At 49.9% G+C, this 26,391-nt stretch overlaps 2 protein-coding genes across 2 annotated transcripts in view; one reads left to right on the top strand and one right to left on the bottom strand.

Annotated features, from left to right (window-relative positions):
• The window catches only part of LOC101938932 (FXYD domain-containing ion transport regulator 5-like), a 226,057-nt gene that overhangs the window by 124,907 nt on the left and 74,759 nt on the right, over positions 1-26,391 (top strand). The window lies entirely within an intron of this gene.
• The window catches only part of FCGBP (Fc gamma binding protein), a 44,940-nt gene that overhangs the window by 13,401 nt on the left and 5,148 nt on the right, over positions 1-26,391 (bottom strand). The window contains exons 2-12 of the mRNA XM_065574627.1: positions 16,602-17,819; positions 16,001-16,341; positions 14,622-15,195; positions 12,076-12,674; positions 8,500-9,067; positions 7,165-7,754; positions 6,078-6,651; positions 5,609-5,808; positions 4,852-4,993; positions 3,809-4,140; positions 1,577-2,150 (exon numbers count right to left, since the gene is read on the bottom strand). Coding sequence (XP_065430699.1) covers positions 1,577-2,150; positions 3,809-4,140; positions 4,852-4,993; positions 5,609-5,808; positions 6,078-6,651; positions 7,165-7,754; positions 8,500-9,067; positions 12,076-12,674; positions 14,622-15,195; positions 16,001-16,341; positions 16,602-17,819 — 5,712 coding nt within the window. The remainder of the gene's footprint in view (positions 1-1,576; positions 2,151-3,808; positions 4,141-4,851; positions 4,994-5,608; positions 5,809-6,077; positions 6,652-7,164; positions 7,755-8,499; positions 9,068-12,075; positions 12,675-14,621; positions 15,196-16,000; positions 16,342-16,601; positions 17,820-26,391) is intronic.

Genomic DNA, 26,391 nt, shown 5'->3' with positions numbered 1-26,391 from the left:
TGGGGCAGAGGGTTGGGTGTGGGGGGGTGAGGGCTCTGGGATGGGGCCGGGGATGAGGGGTTTGGGGTGTGGGAAGGGCCTCAGGGCTGGGGCAGAGGGTTGGGTTGTGGGGGGGTGAGGGCTCTGGGATGGGACCGGGAATGAGGGGTTTGGAGTGCGGGAGGGGCCTCAGGGCTGGGGCAGAGGGTTGGGGTGTGGGGGGTGAGGACTCTGGGATGGGGCTGGGGATGAGGGGTTTGGGGTGTAGGCTGCTCCAGGGCTGTAGTGGGGAGAGAGGACTCCCCCCAGCCCTCTCTCGCTGCAGCAGCTCGGGGCCAAGTCAGAGGCGCCTCTCCCCAGCCATGGCAGCACCGGCGGGGCTGGGCCGGGCCGGGGGAGGGGCACGTCTCCCCACCTGCACGGCCCTTGCTAGACTGCTGCACGGCCGTGCGGCTGCGCAGCTTACAGGGAACTTAGCTGCTCAGTGATGATTCCTTAACCATGCCCCAACCAGCTTGTCCATGCTGATTCCTGCCTTGAGTGCAGAGGACCAGACTAGATGACCTCTCGAGGTCCCTTCCAGTTGTATGATTTTATGCAATTATCTAATAGTGCTGGCTGAAAAAAGCTTGAAAAACATATTTTTCCATCAGACAATGCGGCTTTGTCAACATTTACATTTTCTGTGGGAAATTTAAGAAGAAATGGCAGAATTCTTGTGGTCCATAATGGGGCAGGGAGAGACCAGGGTGCATCATGGGAGATGGTCAGGGAGCAATGCCCGTAGGAGAGAATGGGAGAACGAGGGGTCCGGAACTACAGCTCCCATGTGGCTGCTCAGGCAGGTGCAGAGATTAATGCTGATGTGAAATAAAATGTTTCCTTCCAGAACCCCAATCTGAAACATTCGATTTGGGAATATCATAATGTTTGTTTCTATCTAAATATTTCATTTGGACATTTTTGAATTTAATTTTTTTCAGAACATGAATATTTTGACATTTTGGGCCCATTTGGGGAGAAATGGAAATATTAAAACATCAGAATTTCCCATGGGATGGAAATTCTCCTTACTGATCAGTCAGTCATTTTCTTTGTTTCCCATGCCTCCATCTAATGTGTACACCTGATGTTTACACAACACATCTGATGTGTACACCCATGAGTATCTATATCTTTCTCATCTATGACCTAATCCATTTAATTTATCCATCCATCTGTCTAATGTCTAATCTACCAATCTTTACATCTAATCGATTTAATCTCCCTGTGCATCAAATCCATCTATCCATCCATTAAATCCATTTAATCTCCCCATCCATGCAATCCATCTATTCCTCCCAACAATATACTGAGTCTTTCTCTTTCTCTAATCTAATCTACCAAACCCATGTGTCCATCAATTGTCAATTTATCTAGTCAGTTCCAGGGATTTCTAATGCACAGATCCCCATAGAGCCTAGTTGCCAAGGTGCAGTATCTAAACTTATCTCCCTGATGCTAACCCCCCTCAACATTTCCTCAAGCGGTAGAGTAAGTAGATTGGCTTGTCTTATTGCTGCTTTTGTCAATAAAGAAAGCAAACCACAGAGCTCACCACAGCCGGACAGTGTCCTCCAGTCATAGACAGTGATGCCCTGTTTCTTGCAGATGGCTGCGTAGGCCTCCAGCGCCTGGCACAGGATGTTCTTGGCTCCCCCGTTCAGACACACGTCGTAGATGCAGCTGTCGAAAATGTCCTCTGGGCTCACTTTGGGGTGACATTCTCTGAAGGGCCCTCCCGGTGCTTTGCTGATCAAACCACAGTATTCGTCGCCCCCATAGGCCTCCTTCCTGCTCTCATCGCACGTTGGGCAGTTCCTTGGGCAATAATCCCAGCAGAAAGGGTCCGGGTCTTTGACTTTCCAACCCTTGGCCCACTCCACGATGGAGGAGACTCTGGTGCCATTGGGTGATGTCATGTCATCTGCACGGTTTTGGTTGAAGTCCCCACAAAGGCCGCACATGGCCCCATAATAGCTGCTGGGGAGGGTGATGATCAGGTGCCAATTCCAGTCATATGACACCTGCAGACCAAAGTCTGTCTGCAGGATAGCATTGAGACCGCTCTGGTAGAGCTTGATTTTACCGTCTTCAAGGGTCACCGGCAAGCTGGTGATCACGTCATTGATCTAGAGATAGGAGGAAAGAACCAATCATTATTTCTCTTTCAATCTTGCCTCTTACAAGTTGCTCTTCTGTGACAATACAGATTGGAAAGCCCAGAATTAAGCACTTGAGAGCTCAGCGATAAAATGTTCTCTGTCCAAGGGACCTGGCTGTGGAATGTATTCCCAGTGCAGTATAGATAAATCTAGAGTCTGACCAACTTTAGGAAATGCTGGAAAACCCTCCCATATCATAAAGCTTTCCCACCGTAATGACAATGACATTCACAGCTTGAAACCCACTCAAAATACCATGGATTTCAGCAGAGCATTTACTATTGTCAATATATATTTTATGCAGATGATGCTTGGATACTGTAGTGTTGGCTGGCAGTACAAAACCAGAGAGAAAAAGAGAGAGAGAGATGGTCAAAATGTTTTAAATGAAAAACTTGGCTTCTTTATTATCGGTTTTCTCTGAATACAAACTGTCAGCATCCTTCTTCTTCTGTGTGCGTGGTCATGTTCTTCTTTGTGTTCAGTCACTGTAACTCTTTATTGTGTTCAGCCGTGGTCATCCTTGGTTTTGTTTTTGGTTGTTCCTGTCATTTACTGAGTATGATCACTGTAGTCTCTGTTCTTTTTTATGGACGTTCATCACAGCCCTTTATTGAGTTTGGTCATCATCATCTTTGTTTTTTTTTCTGTTTGGTCATTATTGTCCTTATTCTTCTTTGTGGTCATTTCTCATCACCCTTTCTTGGGTTGGGTCGGGTCATCCTCATCCTTGTTCTGTGTTGGTTTTGGTCATCTTTGCACTGTACCAGGTTTGGTCCTCATCATCTTTGTTCTTCCTGGTGTTCAACCACCATGGCCCTGTATTGCATTTGGTCATCACTGTCCTTCTATGTGCTCAATCCAAGGAACCAGTTAGCCTGTGTGATTTGGAGGGACAATGTGGCCTAGGGAGACTGGTGGAACAGGAATTCTGGGAGGCTCAAGGGGACCAGGTGGCCCATGTGGTTCATGGAGACAAGATTGCCGTGATGACTTGGTAGGACCCAGGGGCCTGGAGCACATAATTTAAAATTGGTTCATTTTTGGCTGTTCAGATTCCTATGTGATGTTAGCATTTTGGATCTGTTTTCTTTTCATGGACACTTTGAGACCACAAAAAGCGGATTTTTTTCAATGAAAATCCAAAAGTTTTCAATTCTGAAATTTCTAAATATAATTTGAATTACCCATTTCAAAATGAATGACATGATTGAAAATGAAATTCTTGAAAAGCAAACAAAAGTATTGATCCTTTTAGTATGAATGGAACAAAAAAGATTTTGCAATTCTCCAAAAAATACTTGGTCTTCAACAAGGTAGATAGATAGATAGATAGATAGATAGATAGATAGATAGATAGATAGATAGATAGATGTGCATGAGGATAGATAGGATGGATGGAGAGAAAAAGAGATGTCTGTGGGGGATAGACAGAGTGATGGATAGATAAAGAGCTTTGTACGGAGATGGAAGGGAGGATGGATGCACAGGTATGAGGATAGATAGATGTGTACGAGGATGGAAGGGGAGATGGATTCAAAGATAGATATATTTGGGGGGGTGGACGGGGAGAAGGTTTTATTCCAAATGTAACCTCTCCAATCATTTTTGCATTTTGTACTCACTCTGATTTTCCCAACTTCCTTCTTGTAGATGGAGATGATGTACCCGTAGACATAGATGTTGGTCAGACGCACGTAGGAGACAGCCTGGTTGCCCCCCCTGTTATCGTTCTTCTCATTGATGGTGAAGGGCACCAGAGTGGGATCGGTCCCACAGTACTTGGCAATGGTGTAGGTGCAGATGCCCTGGAAGTCAAATTTCAGCCCATCAAAGGTGTGATAGTGTGGGTCCCCCCAGCCCCAGCAGATTCCAGTGTAGCTGGGAACACACGTTGCACGGCCGTTCTCGATCTTGCATGTCTCCTTGGTCCGGCACTTCAGGACTTTGCAAGGATCTGAAAGGGGAGAAATCCCAGCAGTCCATGAGTGAGAGCTAGATGCCAGGCAAGCTCGGTTCAACATAGGCTCAGTTATTGTCCAGAACCAACTGGCCCACCAAAGTCATTCGGAAGAGGGGCCAACCAGAGAGGAGTCAGTGACAGACAGTTTGCTACAGATGAGAGACCTAGACTATATGTCCCTGCTCAGTGATTGATGAGGAAGAATTTTCATTGGCTTTTGTAGAATCATGGAATCAGATGGTTAGAAGGGACCGAAAGGGTCATGTAGTCTAACCTCCTGCTAAGATGCAGGATAGAAGCTCTGCCTGAGTGGGGATTAAGTAAACAGGTAGAGTAAGGACCTCAACATTTGACCTAAAAGGCAGGAACAGAGAAGACTTTTATTTACTTCTTGACTGTCAAGTCCATGATCCAAAAGCCAAGGATAAAATCAATTACTTGATTTCACATGTCCTGCCTCCCAGCCCTCCATCTCCTACCCATAAAACTCATTAGATCCCATTCCGCTCCTAGAACTAGGGATAAAACCCAGGAGAACTGGCTCCTAGCCCCCCTGCTCTAAACACTTGACCCCACTCCCCTCCTAGATCTAAGGATAGAAACTCTACTCTGGGCCAGACCCTCAGCTGTTGTGACTCCATTGAGTCTGCTCTAATGTCCAGTTCTACAATCACCTCTCTTCTTCTTTCACTCACTCTCTTTTACCTTTGTTGATGCATTGCATGACTCCATCTCTGATCTCACAGGTTTCATCACTGGCACAGCTGTGGGCCTTGCAGGTGAATCCTTGGGCAGGAATGCAGGTGCAGCTTTGCTGGCACTTGTTCTTCAGGACCGTGTTGTTGGGCTGTTTGAAAAAAGGAGAAATAATACAACGTAACCCAGACAAATATAGTTTTACAGTGAGGAGGTTTTCAGTTCTATGTAGCCCATATATGGGTACAGAAATCACATCTCTTGTCTCCCAGCCTCCCTAACTCACCAGATCTCACTCTTCTCCTAGAGCCAGGAACAGAACCCAGGAGTCCTGGCTCCCACGCCCCTTGCTCTTTTCTTTACCTCTTGACTGTCAAGTCCCTGATCCAAAAGCCAATGATAAAATCCCTGACTTGATTTGACAGAGACCCCACTCTCCTTGAGAGCTGGCTATAGAACCCAGGACTCCTGGGTCCCTGCCCCCTTTTGCTCTAAACCACTAGACCCTACTCTCCTCCCAGAGCAAGGGATAGAAGCTATTAGTTATCATTCCCAACCACCCTGCTCTAATCCATTAGACCAAACTCCCCTTTCAGAGCCTGGGTTCATGGAAAGAGAATAGCACCATTAGTGTTGTTTGCCTTTCTATAGAGATTTATGTATTGGCCATTGGCAAGTGACAACGGACTGATACAACATGGCTGATGACAGCAGGGCGTGGAGGAAGCGAACGGATAGGAGTTAATACCCCAGCAGGGGGCAGTACCTTGTAATATATCCCCTTGTTGAAGCACCCACAGCTCTGTAGAGCCACGCAGCCCTGGCCATCGAAGAGGAAGCCATCATCGCACTGGCAGCCTTCGGCGCAGGTGTCTGGGCACTTCCTGGCGTCAGTGATCCTGGCACAGGTGGTGGTGCAGAGGTCGGCGCACACCTCGTAGTGACTGTTGGCCTGGCAGCGCAGAGCTAAAGCAGAGAGAGAAGTAATTGATGGCTGGAGAGATCTCACCCTGCAGCTTAGAGGGACAGACATGAAGGAGAGGAGAATCTAACAGTGACGAAAGGACCAGGTCACCTTTATAACAGAACATGAAGTTGTTGGTTCCCACCCAAAGGAGTCTCTGAAGAAGCCCAGAGGCCTGGAATGAGATACCTAAAATCGCTGTCCCCACCCCGCAGAGGGAGGGGAGCAAGTGAGACAGGCCCTTGTGCTACACCAGCATCACGGCACTTACGACAGAAGGAGACGCTCCTCCAGGTCTGGACGGTGACCCGGGACTCCTGGCAGGCCGTCACGTAGCTGTGGATGCTCTGGCACAGGACCTGGGAGTCCCCGTTGCCCAGGCACAGATCATACAGGCAGTTGTTGAAATACACAGTGGGGCTGACTGTGCTGTGGCAGGCGGCGAAGGGGCCATCGGGGGCCGTGAGCAGCCCGCAGTAGTTGCGCTGTTTGAAGACATCCTTCTTCCTCTCCTCACAGACCGGGCAGTTGTTCCCGGCGCATCCATCCTCACAGGCAGCCCCCGGGATCACGACTTTCCAGGCAGAACCGAACGCTGACACGTTAGAGGCCACCCTGCCATCGGGGAGCAGGAACTCGTCATCCCGACGCCCGTTGTAGTTCCCGCACATGCCGCACGTCTGTCCCTGGTAGTTCCCTGGGATGGTGACTCTGGCGTGGTAAACCAGGTCGTAGCTCACGGTGAGGCCGAAGTCCATTTGCACCAGCACGTTCCCGCCGTGCTGATATGCTTGGAGATGCCCATCAGCCATGACCACAGGCAGGTTGTGGGACACCCCGTCCACCTGAAAGAGACAGAGCATTCCCTGTGATCCGGGGGAGTGGATGCTGTAGGGGTGGGTTATGGGCACAAGATAGGGTCCCAGGGACACCTGGTTAAATCTGTAGTGACTCCACTGAACTGAATTAAGTTAGGGCCAGATTCTCATCTCACTGATCCCAAGGTAAAACCAGAGTCACTTCTTTCAGTGTAACAGGGTCAGGTCTGGATTCTGATCTCAGTTCCGTGGGGTTAATCTGCAATCATCCACTCACTGCAATGGGGTGAGGACTGGATTCTGGTGTTACTTGTACCATTCAAAATCCATAGTCCACTTTTTTCAGTGTGAGGCCTCTGGATTTACACTGGTGTCAATGATGTCAGGATCACACACTCAGTCTTTGATCTCAGTTGTGGTCTCCCAGAGAGTTAATTCTAATGACTGACCTGTGAGACAAGTGCCTCTTGCATTGCCACATCACTGGGGCTGCCCCTTGGCCGGTTTCAAATCCATAGGATCATCTTGAGCAGGACTTACCATGACAAGCCCCTTCTTGTTCTGCAGCAGGGTGAGCGTGAGCCCGTAGACCTCCACGGACACCAGCTTGGTGACAGACACCTTCCCATTGCCCCAGGGCACATTCTCCACCTTCACGGCAAAGGACGTCAGGTTCCCGGTGTTGGTGCAGGTCTTGGCCAGGATGTAGGTGCAGGTGCCTTGGAAATCGAAGGCGACCCCATCGAAGGAGAGGTAGTGGGGGTCCCCGGCTGCGGAGCATGTTGCGGATCCAACAGGCTGGCATTTCCGGACGCCATTCACCAGCTTGCACTCCTCATAAGGGCGGCAGGTCAACCCCTTACACACCACGTCTCCGCTGGCCTGGCACACACACTGCTCCTGGCACGTTGGGTGGAAGGTCTCCCCAGCCTTATAATACAATCCCAGGTAGACACATCCACACTGGGATATAGGGACGCACTCATCACCGCTGAGCACAAAGCCCTCATCACACACGCAGCCTTCCCAGCACTGGGACGAGCACTGAACTGGGGCGTAGAGGCTGCTGCAGGTCGACTGGCAGCCCCGGGCACAGACCTCGTAGTGGCTGTTTTGGGCACAGGAGAGACCTGTCATTGAAACAAGACATTAGCATCCCATAAAAGAAAACTAGATGGAGTCTGAACTATGTAACAATGTAAGGGCTGGAGAAGGGAGCCTGATGACAGCCCTGGAGAATGGAGTCTGTTGGGTGCGGTATGGGAAGCTGCCAGGCAAGCTTCCTTCATACTGTGCCTTGCCAGTATGTTGTTGTTGGACCCCTTGAGAGAGAAGAGTCCGGTCTCCATGGTCCATTCAGCTCTTGACCCCTTCTGACACTGGCAACTCAGGGGTATTTAGTTCCAGTTATTACTGTGAGCTCTGTGACAGGCTCATTTGTATAGTAAGGACCTGCATGAGATTCACATTTTCATGAAATACAGGTCCCATATCCCATTCCCTGAACAACCCACACTGAGTCAACTTCTCGGCCCCAGGCAGGGCCTCGATTGGAATTCGCACCCTTCAGGCAACAGGCCCTGAATTCCAATTCCCTGCCCCTGAGCCAGTCAGGGCCCCTGTCTTGGGGTCAGATCAGAGCTGGTGCCCCCTAGAGGGGAAAAGCCCCATATCATCTCCCATGCCCACCCTGACCTGGCCAGTCCCCCCACCCTGGGGCTGGATGAGGGTCCGCACCCCCTAGGGCAGAAACATCTCATATCCCCTTCCTTGAACACCAACCAACTTGTCTTTCCCTTGAGCAAAGACCCTGTTTTCTTTCCCTCGTACATTAACTTTCATCCCAGAAGATGGTCCCAAGCTGCTTCCACTTACTGCAGAAGGAGTTGGTCCTCCAGGCATATATAGTCACCCCAGCAGCATGGCAGGCTGTGGCATAGCTGGTGATAAGCTGGCATGTCACAGCTTGTTGGCCTTTGAAGAAGCAATAATCGTACACGCAGTCTTGGAAGTAGCCCTCGGGGTCGACTTTGCTGTGACACTCTCGGAAGGGGCCGCTCTTGTCTAGGAGCATTCCACACTCCCCATTCATTCCTCTTTGGCGTCTCTCAATAGCTGCTAGATCTGAGCACTCGTCCTTGGCAACCTCCACACAGCCGGGGATATCCTTCACCTTCCAGCTCTGCCCAAAGGCCGTTGGATTTGGGGCCAATGTGCCGCCCCTCATGGTCAACTCATCTCCCTTGTCCCCGTTGAAGTTCCCACAGAGACCGCACACGGCTCCAGCGTAGGTGCTTGGAGCAGTGACAGTGATCCGGCTCTGCCAGTCAAAGGCGACGGTGAGACCGAAGTCAGTCTGGATCACTGCTTCCTGCCCCCTCCGGTATATGGAGATCTTGCTGTCGTTGGTGCTATATGGTAGGTTGATCAGCACGTTGTTCACCTGGGATCAATGCCAAAGGATCAGTGAGAATGGTCTGACACTGAGCAAGCAACTTTGAACCTGCAGAACCCTGCCCCTCTAAAGAACTTTACAGGTAGAGCTGGTTGAAAACAAAACCCAAATGGTGAATTTGATTTCATTTTCATTCTCTTCATTTTTTATTTTCCTTTTTTAAAAAAACTCTTTTGAACTATGTTTCCATTTGGAGATTAAGTAGTTTTTGAAAATGAAATTTTATTGATTCCAAAACCAAACATTTTCAATTTGGGAACGTTTGTCAGCAGGGTGACTGATTAAAATTGCCAATACAAACGTCCTCCCAAATGAAGCGCAATGCACAATCACCGATGACGGTCGATAGAAGAATAAGAGCTTAGGGGTACAATGACAAAATGCCAAAGAAAGAAAGTGATGTCAACTAAACACAAAAAGAGAAGAAACACAGACAGGCTGACAAATGACCGTAGAAAAGGAAGAAGCTAATGAATCTGAGGAGAAATAACTTGCAAAAGCTGGTCACAATTCTCCATCAGAATGATTTTTGCAGCAGAAAATGCAGTCAGAAAATTTTGATTTCCTGAAAAAAAAAAATCTATTTTCCTGACAAGAAAACCCAAATGAAATATTCATTTTGGGTCAATTCGACCTGAACTGGAATGTTGCATTTTGAGTCAATTAAAAAGAAATTAGCTTCTTTTCCCTATTGTACATTGCCTTATGGGAGTTGTAGTTCTAGTCTCCATTCTCTCCTATGGGCTGGACTCCCTAGAGGACTACAACTCCCTGTAATAGATTTCCACTCCTTGGAGCAACATGACTCTAGTTGTATTATGGGTGATATAGTCCCCAAGGAGAAAATGGTGTCAAGAACTACAGCTCCTATCAGGCAATAGGAAAATACAATTTAATCTTGAAATGGGGCCCAACAAGCTGGATCAGAACATTTCTGTTTGAGTTGCTTGAAATATTTCATTCACTTGAACAGATTAAAATGTAATATTTCGACATTTCAACTTTTTACCCCATTTTGGGATGAAAACACAATTTGGAAAGATCTAAACTTCCTCTGTGGTTCACAGTCCACATTTCACTCAGCTCCACTTGCCATGCAGACATACACGGAGAAGGCCTTATTTGTATAGCAGCAATGCCAAAAGTAAAGTTCAGCTGATTATCTACATGAAATTACATCTGAGCTGGGCAAACTGAACAGGATTGCCAAATGCCCCATTTTCAACCGGAAAATCCAGTCGAAAAGTGGACATGCCGGCCACCTGCAGGAGCAGCGCGGAGCCAGGGCAGGCAGCGAGCCTGCCTTAGCCTTGCTGAGCCACCAACCGGGAGCCACCCAAGGTAAGTGCCACCTGGCTGGAGAGCACATCCCGAACCCCTGCCCCAGGTCAGAACCCTCTCCTGCACCCTAACTCCCTCCCAGACCTTGCCCACCAACCCCCTGCCCCAGGTCGGAACCCTCTCCCACACCCAAACACCCTCCCAGAGTCCGCACTCCCTCCCACACTGTAATGCCCTACCCCAGCCCTGAGCCCCCTCCCGCATTCCAAACCCCTCATCACCAGCCCCACCCCACAGCCCACACCCCCAACTGGAGCCCTCAGCCCCTCCCGCACCCCAACCCCCTGCCCCAGCCCAGAGCGCCTTCCTGCACCCTGAACCCCTCATTTCTGGCCCTATCCCAGAACCCTCACCCCTAGCTGTTGCCCTCACCCCCTCCCGCACCCCTACCCCCTGCCCCAGCCCAGTGAAAGTGAGTGAGCGTAGGGGAGAGCAAGTGACGGAGGGATGGGGGCTGGAGTGAGTGGGGGCAGGGCCTCAGAGAAGAGACGAGGCAGAGCTCAGGGAAGGAGCAGGACAGGGGGCAGGGCAAGGGTGTTCAGTTTTGTGCAATTAGAAAGTTGGTAACCCAATTGGAAGGGCTTGAGCGGGCAAGGAAGGGGGCTGCTGGGCAGGCAGCGCAGAGAGAGGTGGGAGGCTGCCGTGCAGGAGGGCTGCCCCCTAGTTCAGGGGAGCTGCTCCTGGGTGGCTACAGCGCTCTTCTGACCTGCACTACCAGGCAGCCCGCTGGAGGTGGGGTTTGCAAGTCCTTTGGAGCTGCTCACCCTGGAGTTGAGGGGGGAGAGCAGTGAGTGACGGGGGGAGGCGGGAAAGAGGAGCAAATGGGGGATGGCGCCTCGGGGGAAGAGATGGGGAAAAGGGTCCAGTTTTCAGAAATAAGGAAGTTGGCAACCCTAGAACTGAGAGAGAGGCAGATGTGGGCATGTCCTAGCTGGATGCAGCTTCAGACAACTCCAAATTCTAGCTGGGAGAATAACGGGTTTTTCAGTTTGCTGGCAATTCCAAAAACAAAAACCAAAAAAACAAAACAAAACAAAAATCACATTGAACCAAAATGAAAGGTTCCAAAATGTTCAGTGAATGAAAAAGCAAATGGGGGGAGGGAGGGAGGGTGATGGGATGGGACTAAACTTTCTATTTGACCCAAAACAAAATGTTTTGGTTGAATTTCAAGCAGGTCTTGTGTTTAATTTTATTTCTAAAACTATCATAAAAGAAAATTTGAAATTAAAAGTCATTTTGAATTGAATTTAAACATTTAAAATGTCAAAATGGAACATTTGATTGGTTTGGATTTTTTTTTTAGGGTTCTTTCCAATTGAAACAATTTGGTGAAACTGACACAAGCTCACAAAGTGTTTTCGTTTCGCCAAACCTGCACTTTTTACCAAAAACGTTTTGATATGAAAACCGTTAGCCACCTCAAGTCCAAAACATACATTGGCAATTTCAGTGTGTGTTAAAAATGTGGTTGAATTAAACATCTAATCACAGTGTCCTGGGTAAAAGAAAAGGTAAAATGAGCGAAGTCAGGAAAGAAGAAAAGAAGGATGACTGACCACAGGAAAGAAAGTAAGTTTCGGTGGCTAAACATGGCAAAGGAAGACAGGTCTGATGACTGACCAGGAAAGGGTAGAAAGGTTTGATAAACTCACCATGACTCTGCCAGGGTTTTCCCTGCTGATCACAATGTCGACCTCATAGACTTTGACCTGCACAACTTTGGTGAAGGACACAACTTGGCTGCCCCGATGGTCGTTCTGAACTAGGACCTGGAAATCCACCAGGTCCTGGCTTTTGATGCACATCCCGGCGAACTGATACAGGCAGGTGCCCTGGAAGTCAAACTTCTTCCCGTCAAAGCTGATGTAGTGAGGATCCCCCGAAGCTGAGCAGGTTCCGTAGCTGATGGGGTAGCAGTTCTGGATGCCATTCTCCACCCGGCACTGCTCCCCAGTCCTGCACCCCGTGGCCTGGCAGCTCACTTGCCTGGTTTGGGGGTCACAGAGGCACCGTCTGGTGCAGGCACCGTCCCCCCAGAATTGCTCTCCGGGAGCATACAGACGCCCCTGGAACTCACACCCACATCCAGCCTTGGGGATGCATTTTCCAGCATCCAGCACGAAGCCCTCATTGCACTGGCAGGTCTCCACGCAGGGCAAGGAGCAGTTGTTAGGGGCCACTTGGTCATTGCAGGTGGCAGGACATGCAGAGCCGCAAGCCTTATACTGGCTGTTCTCTGGGCAGGGCAGAGCTGTCAAAAGAACAGGACACTGAGGTCACTGGGAATATTGCTCCCTGTAGCATTAAACAGTTTGGCACAGGTCTGAGGAGGCCCAGCTGGAAATTCTGCATCATAGCAGCCCCTAATGATACTCCTGAACCTACAGTGAGCTCTGACCCATAGACCTAGAGATGTTACAGCCCCCATCACCTTCAGTCCATGGCTTTGTCCCGTTTACCTTTAAAAGACTGAAGTAATGGGGCTCCCACCCATCCACTGGAGAAGATAATTCTGTAGGCTGATAGACTTCATCATTTCCCCTTTGCTCCGTCTTGTCCCATTACTGTTAGATATACCCACTGGGAGTACCTTGAACATTTCCCCTACCCACTTCCTCACTCTTCAGATCCTCTGAGAGGGTTGTCTCCTCCAGTGCTTATGCCTAGTCTACAGGAGAAAGGGTATGCTAGTGTACCTAGACCAGCAAACTCCCCTAGGCGGGATACTGCTTATACCAGCAAAAGAGTTTTTATGCTGCTATAGCTCATACCATTTCCCCAAATGAATTAAGCTATAATGGCAAAAGGTCTTTGCTGGGTCCTGTGTCCAGCTGTGGTCACCCGTGTTGAAGAAAATCAAATCAGACTAGGGTAGGTGTAGCGAAGGGCTAGTCAGATGATATGGGGAAGGGAGGGCCTATTTTACGAGTGTAGACTAAAAGAGCTTCGCTTATTTAACCTAGCAAAGGAGAGGAGTAGGTGCTGACTCCATGGGTGCTCCGGGGCTGGAGCATCCAGGGGAAAAAAATAGTGGGTGCTCAGCACCCACTGGCAGCCCCATCGATCAGCTCCTCCCCCTCCACCCAGTCCCTCCCGCCCGCCGGTGATCAGCTCTTCAGCGGCATGCAGGAGGTGCAGTGGAGGAGGGGGAGAAACAGGGGCAGAAAGAGGCAGGGCAGGGTGGAGGTTTGGGGGAAGGGGTGGAGTGGGGGCAGGGCCTGGGGGTCAAGAACCCTCAGGGAACTCAGGAAGTCGGTGCCTATGATGTGATTGCTCTCCATAAATACATCGAAGTAGAAAAGGTATTTTAACGAAAGGACAACATTGGCACAAGAACAAAGGAGGCTAAACTGGCCATGAGAGTTTACACTTGAAATTAGAAGGTTTCTTACCATCAGAGCAGAGTGAAGTTCTGGAACAGATTTGCAATAGGAGCAGTTGGGTAAAGGTCCTATATAATTTGAAGATGGAGCTTGATAAAATTATGAACGGGATTGTATGATGGGATGGCTGCAATAGGAAGGACTGAACGCGATGATCCGAGAGGTCCCTTCCAGTCCTATGTTTGCCAGTGTAATTGCGTCTCCACTAGGTTTTTTTGCCAGTATAAAAATGTCACAAAGAATCACAGTCGTAACTGCCATTATTATACTGGCAAATGTTTCAGGCATGGGCCTGGCCTGAGTCATCAGTTAGCCAAGCTACGCACAGGCACACCTTTGACTGTTTCCTTCTTATTCAGTCCCCGCTTCTTTACATTATTTGCATTGGCCATTTTTCAAATTCCCCCAACAGCCAAGGGTGAGGCCAGAACCTCTGCTGAAATCAAAGAAATCATGCCGATTTCCACCAGGGAAGGAACGGTCTCATTATCATTAGTTTAGGTGCCTAACAAACAGCGCAAGTATTAAAAGAAGACAGAGATTCAAAAGAAGCCAACTGGGGACCACTGAGGTTTCATACAGAGAGATCAATTCTCATTGTGATGTTCCAAAGCCCCTTAAACATCTATCTGTGCAGTCCTACCACATCCATGATATCTCAGCGTCTCCATGATATTTACACTCAGTTTTACAAATCACTTTAGACCTCTTGGGGGACCTGTTCCCATTTTGCCATTGGCTTCAAACTCTGCTACTAAAACCTGTTGCCTGAAGGTCATGAGCCAGCATCTCTTTGTCACCCTGGGTATACTCACAGCACCCTGTGGATATCCTCCACTCGGAGATGGCCACCCCCTCTCTCCGGCAGGCATCAGCGTAGGTTGTCAGCGCCCAGCACAGCATCTCCTTGCGGCCACCGTTCATGCACAAGTCATAGACGCAGTTGTCCAGGTAGATTTTGGGATCGATCACGGCGTGGCACCGGCTGAAGGGGCCACTCCCCTCTTTGGTGATCCAGCCGCAGAAGGGCTCAGCTTTGAACCTGCTGACCAGCTCTGGGGAGCAGCTCTTGCATTCCCCTTGGCAGTCGTCCCAGCAGAACCTGTCCCCATCCTCCACCTTCCAGCTCTTCCCGAACTCAACAGGGCTGGCAGCTAGTGCCCCCGTGGGGGTGGCAAAGTCATCCCCAGGTTTCCCGTTGTAGTTGCCACACAGGCCGCACACGCTCTCCGAGAAGCTGCTGGAGATCTTCACCACCAGGTAGCTCTTCCAGTCATAGGAGACCCTCAGGGAAAAGTCAGTCTCAATGACCACAGAACCTCCACTCTGATACACCTTCAGCTTCCCCTTGAGCAGGGAGATGGGAAGGCGGGAGCGCTGATCATTCACCTGGGAAAGGAACCACAAGAAACAGACATTGTTTTGGGTGCATTACCCAAAGGAATCTGGCACAGTGAAGGACTTACTGACCCTGCACTGAGGCTGCTATGTGGCACTGCAGTACAAATAATAAATAATAATAGGTTGAGATTTGCAAGGTTAGCTAGGGGATTTAGCCACACAACTCCCATTAATTGCAATGTAGTTACATACCCAAGTCATCCTTGGAAATCTCAGACACAGATTTTTCTATATAAAGCCACCATGTAGCATGTCACGCTCTGCTGAAGTCAGAGGTAGAGAGTTACATAAGCAGAATTGTGAGAGGGAGGGGATCCCAGAGCTGGGATAGTAAAGCTGTATGTTTGTGGGGCTGTGGGGGTAGCCTAGGGCTGGGATAGTGTGGGGGGAGGAGACTGGGTGGCTGGATTGATGACCACCAGCAGATCTGTGTGTATTTGGGGAGCCCAGGGCTGGAGTTGCTGGGGAACTGTGAGTTGAGATTGAGAGACACTGGCACCACTTTGTGTGAGGAGAGCCCAGAGCCGGAGTAGCAGGGGGCTGTAGGTCAGGACTGAGGGGCACTGGCAGAGATGAAGGGGAAGGGGGGAAGGAGAAGTATAGATGAAGGGGAAGGGAGGCTGGAATAGCAGTGAGTTGTTGTTCAGATCTAAAGTAGAAGTGTGAATCTCTGTAGTAAAAGTTTCCAGCAGCTGCCTCTAGCAAATGCGATTTTATGTTAGCATTACCAAATCTACCCTTAAAACATAAGCAGAAAACAAAGTATCAGTATCTATTCACATTGCTCTCTTACCCTCACAAATCCAGTCTCATCTCTGACCACTGAGACAGTGACATTATAGACTTCAACCGTCACATAACCAACATAGGAAACACGCGTGTTGCCCCTGTTGTCGTTCTTGGCCTTGACACTGAACGACGGGAGAGTTGAGTCTGAGCCACAGGTCTTGGCGATGGTGTAGGTGCAGGTGCCCATGAAGTCGAAATTCCGCCCATCGAAGGTGTGATAATGTGGGTCTCCCTGAGCCCAGCAGGTGGATTCTGACTCAGCCACACACTCCGGGCGGCCATCTACAATCTGACACGTCTCTTTCTTCCTGCACTGAACAGAGCTGCAGGACAGGGTCGGGTTACCTAGAAAGATTCAACCAGCCAGTTATACAAGAACTCACGTATGCCATGGACTGGCAGGCATTGAAACAATCTGTTTGTTTGCTGTGCATTTTTCAGCCACTAGCAGTCCAAGTGCAGGATGAGGGGGCCGATAAACAAAGGAGACGAAGCTTGATTTCAAGCTGGGTGCACTCTCTTTGTGTATATTTGTTGTCATATCCCATTCTATGGAGGATTGGGAGAGGGGGGCTGGCTTTTATTTACACCCAAAATTGACTTACTGTGTGCACAAAGGCCAGATGAGCCATATCCACCATGATTGTTCCCTCCAAAGCTCAGCAGACCGAAGGGAGAGGTCGGGTGCTCTATGGAAAGGGTACTAATCCCTGTGCCGAATCTGTACTCTCCCCAGGAATACTCCGTGCCGGGGATCTGCCTCCACTGGACATTTCCTATGGCTCTCTGATCAGAGGTGATCCTGCCGGACTCTGAGCTCTTGACTATGATCAGCACATGGTTCTCAAAATCCTTCACCCCATCAATGTGGTAGGACTGGCAGTAGTTCGTGACGGGTGGGATGTTGATGAGGAACGGGTCATACGTGGATTTCTCATTTTTAGAACCAGTGAAGAAGAGAAGAACCTGGATGCTGGCACTAGCAGAGATGTAAAGTGAGTGAGAGACTTGGACTTCAAATTCAACAACCTGGCCGGCCAATATGTTGCGGGAAGCTCGTGTGGGCCCTGACTGATAGTCAATGCGCGTGTTTTGGGAGGCGACGATGTACGCAATGTCATACTTGTTCTGGAAGGACAGAGGAGGGACGATGTATGTGCTGCCCCAGCTGGAGACGGGCAGGAGCTGCTCGACAGCGTGATCACAAGCGGTGTTTTGGGCAGCACAGCTGTGCCCAGTCAAGACGGCCACATGTTCCCGAGACTCGATTTTGGTGCCAGATAAATCCGCAGAGCTTTGCAGTTGCAAGGCTTGGTAGGGAGTGAGGGCAACAGTGAGTTTGCTCCCAGCAGCATAGTTCCCCTGTTTGAACATTACAGCCCTTTTCAAGTAAATATCAACTGTAGTGGGAGCCTGCCCTGCTACGACAGCAAACTCTTTGTAGCTGTGTTTGTCAGCTGGAGTTACAACGTAATATACAGTACCCAACTTCTCAGTGGGATACACTACAGTGGTATCGATGGTATTGGGCTTTGAGTTAACTGACAGGACAGAGATGTCTTTGTCAGCCTGAATCAGGATGGTGCTATCAAATGTTTCGCTCCCAAACATCTCTACCGAGGCTGGGATCTGCACGGTCACCGTCTGTGCTTCTCCAACAGGCGTCACTCTCCGAAACATATCCTTGTTCACCGTCACAGTAACCGTAGTGGAGGCATGGTAACCAGTGATGAACAGCTTGCAATCTGCACTGGTACTTTGGTCATAGTTTTGCATGAAGACCGTAATGAATTCTTTCCCACGGAAACTTGCTCTGCAAAGACCTGAAAGTAACAGATTGTGGGTTAAGAAAGAAGATCAGAAACGCCACACCAGATCACAGCTGGGAAAAGAACCCAAGTGTCCCACCTTCCAGATTCACTGCTCTAAGCAAGAGATACTAGTCACCCACCCGCGGTGGAAATAGAACTCTGGAGTCCTGACTCCTAGGCCCTCTTAGTTCAACCCTAAATCCCACTTTCCTTCCAGATTTAAAAATAGAAATGAGAAGTCCTGATTCCCAGGTGCTTCTGCTTTAACCATTAGACTATCACTCTCCTCCTGGAAAAGGGAGAACATGGGAAAGAAGACCTATCATGAAGGAGAGCAAATACAAGGACCTAATAAAAGTAGAAGAAAAATATGAAGAAGGTGAAACGTGAAAAACATGAAGAAAGCAAATCAACCATTGCAGAGATTCCTGAATTTGAAAAACAAGAAGCACTGAATATGAACACAAAGAAGAAGACTACAAAGAAGTGCCAACAAACACAAGGAAGCGCAAATGTGAGGAAGACCAGAAAACCAAGAAGATGAGAACCAAACATGAAGAAACTCAAAAGTGATGGAGAAGAATGACTGAGCATTAATGAGAGAAAAGATTGAGCAAGAAGAAACTAGAACAAGATGAAAAGTGAGTGTAATGCTGACAGACGTTGGTGGGCGGGAGTCAAACTGGGGACTTCTGAAGGTTAGTGCATGAGCCTCTACAGCATGAGCTAAAAGCCAACTGCTTGTTAAGCACTCATTTTATCTCTCTCTCTAAGAGGTCTCCGTGCCACTAGATGGGACAGAACACCACACCCAGCAGGTGTGTGGGTTACATGAACACAAAGAAATCTCAAAGTGAAGAAAACTGAGCATGAAGACAGAAGAAGAATGAGCATGAAGAAATCCAGACTTGAATAATAATATTGAACAAAAGAACACAGCAGAAGAAGATTGAGCATGAAGAAGATGGAACAGTATGAAGAAGAAACATGAAGAACTCCAAACTTGAAGAAAAAGATTGAGAATAAAGAAGACGGAAGAAGAATGAGCATGGAAAAAATCCAAACTTGAAGAAGATTGAGAAAGAAGAACAAAAAGTATTAAGAATTTCAATCAAAGAAGAAAACCAAATAAAAAAGGAATGAATTACAATAGATAAGAAGAGGAAGAAGAGGATCAAACATAGACTGAGCACAAGAAGGCTAAAGAGGAAGATGAAAAAAAATCAAAAAAGAAAAAAAATAGAAAAACCAACAGGCCACATTTTTATTTATGGTTTCTATTTACATTTTTCAAAAAACAAAAAATTTCAAGGTGGGGAAACCCATGAGTTTTGCAAAAGTTATTTTAAAAAGGCCATTTTTAATAAGAATCCTTTTGATTTAAAAAAACGTAAGCCAGCTTGACTATTTAACTGTCTGAAGACACCTGTGCAACTTTGACTGCTGCTTAGGGGCAGTGTAGTATTGTGGCTAAAATTGGGCACTGGGATTCATAAGACATGGTTTCTGTTCACAGGTCTGACCTTGGCTTGCTGGGTGACTGTAGGCAAAGCACTTCCCCTTTCTGTGCCTTAATTTCCACAAGTGTAAAATCGGAATCATGATAATGACCCGCTTTATAAAGCACTTTGATGATAAGGACTGGATAGGAAATGATATTCCCACTGAGAATTTTCAATATTTCTAATTTTTTTCCCATTCCAAATGGGAATGAAATGTGGAATGCTGAAAATTTTTGCAAATCAAAACTCTGAATTTTTTCTCAGTTTGAATCAACTGAAACATTTTGAATTGATCATTTCAAAACTTTTCATTCCAATTTTGATCTTTTTTTCACACAATTTTAGAATAAGTAAATTTACAGGTCAAAACAAAAAGTCACTTTGAAATGAAAGAAACAGATTGTTTTTGTTGTGAAATTGTCAAAACGGGATGTGGGTGGCAGATGTGGGGCTAGAGGAGGAGTACAGCATTAGTTAATTGGCATTTTGAGGGGTCAGGGAGAATCTGTGAGCTCAGCACAGTCTGGTGGCACTTTATACAGATCTGAGCACTTTGCTTTCTTTCGGGTCCTTTAGCAAGAGGTTCTGCAGCAGGGTCAAAGCCCCGTATGTCATTGTACATCTGTGAGAGCCAGCAGCATTGTCAGTGTCTCTCACACACACAGGGAGAGTGGGGGTTCAAAAATGAAAAGACAGTCCAAAACATACTATCATCTTCATTTTAAAAAATCTCATTGTTGGGATTCCCTCCAAGATCTTTTCTACTTGGCTTATCCAGAACAGCATGTCCAGTTCTGGGAGAACACTTCCTCCAGTTCTCTGGGATCCAAATCACTCAGTTTGATTCTGGATTTCATTACTCAGGTTCCTTTATTTGGCAAAACGATGCTGAGTTGATCAGACTCAAGTTGTAGGGGGTGGGTATAGGGCATACCACAGATGAGAAGCTTACTTACCTGTGCAGTAACTGAGGTTCTTCCAGATGTGTGTCCCTATGGGTGCTTCACTGTAGGTGTGGTAGCACCTCCTGCATCTGGGATCAGAGATCTTCAGAAGCAGTGCACGTTGGGCCGCACATGCGCTCCTCCCCATCTTGTGCTGTGAGTGGTGTCTATATAACACTATGCTGTCCTCAGTTCCTTCTCTCCCGCAGCGTCCACATTTGAACTATGATGCAGCGGGGAGGAGGGCAGGTAATGAAGCACCCATAGGGACACACATCTCGAAGAACTTCAGTTACTGCACGGGGTGAATAACGTTTTCTTCTTTGAGTGACATCCCTATGGGTGCTTGTAGCGGGGTGATCACCCCGCTCCTGCCCTGAAGGGCTTAAAACAGCCCTGGGAAAGGGCAGCGGCGGGGGAGAAGCTAGGCTGATTGGGGGAAGCAGCCACAGGTGGGGCCACGCCCCAATCAGGCCACGGCTGGCCCTATAAGAGGGCTGAGGGCCAGAGACTAGGAGAGTCTCTCTCTAGCTGTCTGAGAGAGAAGGACCTGGCTGCCTGGGAGCTGAGAAGAGTACCTGAGGCTGAACAGTGCTGGGGAAGGGCAGAGGGAGCTGGGGAGCTCCAGCCAGGAAAAACCCCAGGCTGCAGGCCTTGCTAAAAGGGCTAAATAGGTACTGGGACTGCAGAGGGGCAGCCCAGAGATAGGCAGAGGCAGCTGGTCCAACCCCCCTTGCCGATGACGAGTGGTTAACAGACGGCGTCTGCCCCAGGGAGCAGGGGCTAAATGGAGACTGGCAGTAGCCACTGAGGCAAGGTGGGGATAGGGGGTTGGGGGTTCCCCTGGGAGGGGAGACCCAGAGTGAGGGGGTACTGTGGTGGGCAGAAACCCTGATGTAAAGGGCACTGGGGTCTGGGAGGGACACGGGGGCCAACGGCAGGCGAGGCATCAGCCGGCAGAGGGCGCTGTGGAGCTGGAAAAGAGCTAATTCCCTGGACAACCAGCAGGAGGCACCGCACCGGTGAGTCGCCGCCCTGCCACAGTGCTTTACTCTAGGTGACTGTAGAGTAGTGCCCCTAGATGGAAGGCTGGGGCTTCAGGGTGACATCTACTAAGGCAGATAGGACAGTGTGTCCTAGCAGGGCATCTGATGCCACATCATGGGTAATTGCATAGTGTTGGCTAAAAGTGTCCAAGCATGCCCAGGTGGCCACTTGGCAAATGTCAATAATTGGCACATTGTTCAGAAAGGTGATCGAGGTGGACAGTGAGTGAGTAGAATGCGTTCGAGTTCCAGGTGGGGGTGACAGCTTGCGTCCTTGGTACATTGGTGATAAAGGTTGGTGCACTCCGGGATCCATTTAGAGAGAGATTATTTGGATATGGCTGATCCCTTTGATCTTTCTGCAATGGAGGGGAATAAGTGTGGCGACTGTCGGAAAGATTTGACCCTGTGAATGTAAAAGGCTAATGCTCGTCTGACATCCTATGTGTGCAGCGTGACTTCATGTTGGTTGCCACATGGCTTGGGGAAGAAAGAAGGAAGGTGGATAGGTTGGTTTAGGTGAAAAGAGGATGGCCTCTTGGGTAAAGATTTTGGCTGTGGTCGTAAGATGACCTTGTCTTTATACAAGATTGTGTATGGAGGGTACGCCATGAGAGCACCTTTCTCTTCTACCTATCTTGCAGATGTGATTGCTGTGAGAAACGCTGTGTTCATGGATAGGTGAATGTAGGAGTATGTTGCTATGGACTCAAATGGAGGCCCTATGAGACAGCACAGAACTAGGCTGGGATCCCAAGGTAGGATGGGGTCCTGTATTTGAGGGCAAAGGTTTTGAAGGTCCTTAAGGAACCTTATTTTGTCATTGGATGGGTAAATATCTGGGGATGGAATGCAGTGATGGCGGTGAGGTGTATGCAAATGGAAACTATGGATAGTCCTGATTTTTTAAGTTCTAGGATGCAGTCTAGAATAAATGGCAAAGGAGTGTTCATTGCCAAGATATGTTTGCCATCGTACCAAGTATGAAATCTTTTCCATTTATAGAGGTCAGTATGGTGAGTTGCCTCACGGCTGCTATTTAAAAGAATCTCTTTCACCTCTTCTGAACAGATCATTTCTGGATCCTAGAACGATGAAGGGGCCAAGCCTTCAGATGGAGGAGTTCCAGACTGGGGTGGAGGATTTGGCCTGAGTTCTGCGAGAGGAGGTATGGAGTCAAGTGTAGAGTGATTGGTGGACAAAGTGCCATGTGCAAGAAAAAACGGTTACTCACCTTTGTAACTGTTGTTCTTCGAGATGTGTTGCTCATATCTATTCCAATTAGGGTGTGCGTGCGCCGCGTGCATGGCTGTCGGAAAGTTTTACCCTAGCAACATCCAGCGGGTAGGCTGTGGAGCCCCCTGGAATAGCGCCTTCATGGGGCTCAATATATACCCCCGCCGACCCGGGCGCCTCCTCGGTTCCTTCTTGCCAGCTACTCTGACAGAGGGAAAGGGGGGCGAGTTTGGAATGGATATGAGCAGCACATCTCGAAGAACAACAGTTACAAAGGTGGGTAACCATTTTTTCTTCTTTGAGTTCTTGCTCATATCGATTCCAGTTAGTTGACTCCCAAGCCTTACCTAGGCGGTGGGGTCGGAGTGAAGTAACGTGCACTGCAGTACCGCTCTCCCAAATGCCGCGTCGTCTCTGGCATGCCGGACAATAGCATAGTGTGAGGCGAAAGTATGCACCGAGGACCAAGTCGCTGCTCTGCAGATTTCCTGGATCAGCACCTGGGCCAGAAATGCCGCTGACGAGGCCTGAGCACTAGTGGAGTGAGCGGTGAGAGCTGGGGTCAGTACACCGGCCAGCTCATAGCAAGGGCAGATGCAGGACGTGATCCATGAAGAGATCCTTTGAGAGGAGACCAGGAGGCCTTTCGTCTGGTGTGCCACCGCAACGAAAAGCTGGGTTGACTTCCTGAACGGCTTTGTGCGCTCGATGTAGAAGGCAAGGGACCTGCGGACATGGAGGGAGTGCAGCCACTGTTCCCAGGGACCGGCATGCGGTTTAGGGTAAAAAACTGGCAGGAAAATGTCCCGGCTGGTGTGGAAGGCCGACACCACCTTGGGAAGAAAGGTCAGATGAGGTCGAAGCTGCACCTACTTATGGAAGACCGTGTCAGGCGGTTCTGAGGTAAGGGCCCTCAGCTCAGAGACATGCCTCGCTGACATGATAGCGACAAGGAAAGCCGTCTTCCAAGAGAGATATGGGAGGGAGCATGTGGCCAGTGGCTCGAACGGGGGCTGTGTGAGGGTGTAACCCCCGAGTCACAGGGCAGCACGGCCTAGTGGCCAGAGCCCACAGAGTTAGCCCTCATCACAGGGCAGCACGGCCTAGGGGTCAGAGTCCAGGGAATTAGCCCTCGTCACAGGGCAGCACGGCCTAATGGCCAGAGTCCAGGGAATTAGCCCTCGTGACAGGACAGTAGGACCTTGTTACTGACTCAGCAGTGGGGTCCTACCGAAACACGCTGAGGCTTACCGGGGCCGAGATACCAGTCCATCACTCCCCCCCGGGTCGCTTCCTACCAGCTCAGCCGTTGAGGTCTCCCACGGGTCCCCTGGTTCTCCACCAGTCTCGGGGTGGGTTACCTCCTGTGGTTCCTCCCGCAGTGGGGCTTCGCACCGGCCTGGAGAGGCCTCCATTCCCTGTAGCTTCAAGAGTGCGAGCTGGTCCTCTGCCGGAGCTCTCTCTACAGGTGCTTCTCCTGTGGCCGCCCGCCCAGACTGAACTGAGTTCCCTCTTTTTATACTCCCTGAGCATTTGGAGCATGCCCAGTACGAGCGGGGCGAAACTTCTGCCGACAGAGCTACTTGTCTGGCACTGCTGGGGTTAGTGTGGGGTGGGGCTGCCCCGTCACAGGCCCCATGAGTCTTGAAAGGACCAGGTTAAGGTCCCACATGGGGACCAGCTGCCAGCCCTGAGGGTAGAGCCGGTCTAAGCCCTTGAGGAAATGACCAACCATCGGATTGGTGAAGACAGAGCGGCCAGACATGCCCAGGTGAAAGGCTGAGATGGCCGCGAGGTGAACCTTCACAGAGGATGGTGCCAGGTCTTGCAGCTTCAGGTCCAGGAGGTACTCCAAAATGAGAGGCACCAGTGCCCGGAGAGAGGGTGTGCGGCACTGGCCGCACCAACATGAAAACCACTTCCACTTCGCCAGATACGTGGCTCGAGTGGAGGGCTTCCTGCTGCCCAGCAGCACTTGTTGTATGGATTCCAAACACAGACTTTCCTATGAAGGGTTCAGCCATGCAGCATCCATGCCATGAGGTGGAGAGACTGTAGGTCGGGATGACAGAGGCGACTGTGATCCTGAGTGAGCAGGTCAGGAAGAAGAGGCAACAGGATAGGAGCGTCCACGGACAGTTCCAACAGCGTGGTGTACCAATGCTGCCTGGACCACGCCAGAGCCTCCAGAGTCACGCGCGCCCTGTCCCTGCGTATCTTGAGCAGGACCTTGTGCACAAGGGGAAATGGAAGGAAGGCGTAAAACAGATGAACCGTGCATGGGAGCAGGAACACGTCTGAGAGGGGAGCCCGGGCAGCAACCTTGGAAGGAGCAGAACGCTGGGCATTTCCGGTTGCTGCGGGAGGTGAACAGGTTGACCTGGGGAAACCCCCACCTTTGGAAGATGGGGCTGATGACATCCACCTGGAGCGACCACTCATGTGAGCAGGAGGACCTGCTGAGGCAGTCCGCCAGCATGTTCTGGACCCCGGAGAGGAAGGATGCCACCGGGTGAATGGAGTGGGCTACACAGAACTCCCACAGTCGAACGGCCTCTGACAGAGGGGAGAGGAGCCGGACCCACGCCCGCCCCTCCCCTCCCCCGCTTGTTGATGTAGAACATGGCAATGGTTTGTCCATGAGGACCGCCACACAATGATCCTGTAGCCGCTCCTGGAAAACCTGACAGGCAAGATGCATCGCCATCAGCTCCCGTACGTTGATATGAAGGGAGAGCGTGGATGGAGGGCACAGGCCCTGCATCTGAAGGTCTCTGAGATGGGCACCCCATCCCAGGGCTGACGCATCCACAACCAGGGAAAAGGAGGGCTGCGGACTGTGAAAAGAGACTCCTTTGCACACCGCCCGGGGATCTAGCCACCATTGGAGGGAGGCCAGGATCCGCTCTGGGACGGTGACCACCAAGTTCAGACTGTCGCGCCTGGGGCGATAGACCAAACCGAGCCAGGCTTGTAACAGCTGGAGTTGGAGCCATGCGTGCCTGGGCACGTATGTACAGGAAGCTATGCGGCCGAGAAGACTCAGGCAACTTCTTGCCGACGAGGTTTGGAAGCTGTGAAGGCTCTGGACGAGGCCCACGATAGTTTGGAAACGAGTGTCCAACAGGAGGGTTCGTGCCTGAACAGAGTCCAGAACCGCCCCGATGAATTCTGCTCTGGGTCAGTTCTAGGGTCGATTTTGCTACATTGAGGAGGAGGACCATCTGAAGAAATGTGTCCCTGATCAGGCGGAGATGGGACAGCACCTGTTCTCTGGTGCGACCCTGGATCAGCTAGTCGTCGAGGTAAGGGTATACTTGCACCCGCTGTTGACGAAGGAAGGCCGCCACGACCGACATACATTTGGTGAACACTCAGGGGGCCGTGGAAAATGCGAAGGGAAGGGCTGTGAACTGGTAGTATTCGTGGTTGACCACAAAGCGGAGGAAGCGTCTGTGCGCCAGATGAATCACTATGTGGAAGTATGCGTCCTTCATGTCGAGGGCGGCGTACCAGTCTCCAGGATCTAGGGAAGGTATAATGGTGCCCTAGGAGACCCTGCAGAGGCCCCCCTTGGCCTTGAGGATTAGGAAATATCAGTAGTAAACCCCCCTGCCCCTTAGTTCCCTCAGAACCTCCTTGATCACCCCCATGGCAAGGAGCTCCTGAACCTCCTGAATAAGGAATTGCTCGTGAGAAGGGTCCCTGAAGAGGGACAGGGAAGGAGGTTGGGAGGGCGGGAAGAAAGAAAATTGGAGAGAGTATCCCCCTACCACCATACGGAGGACCCAGCGGTCTGTGGTTATCTGAGACCAAGCATGGTGGAAGTGGGATAAGCGATTCAAGAAAGGTGGGG

This window comes from Chrysemys picta, chromosome 20 (assembly GCF_011386835.1).
Source record: "Chrysemys picta bellii isolate R12L10 chromosome 20, ASM1138683v2, whole genome shotgun sequence".
Lineage (NCBI taxonomy): Eukaryota > Metazoa > Chordata > Testudines > Emydidae > Chrysemys > Chrysemys picta.
Note: the sequence above shows the minus strand (reverse complement) of the source record. Positions and strands in the feature narration are given on the sequence as shown.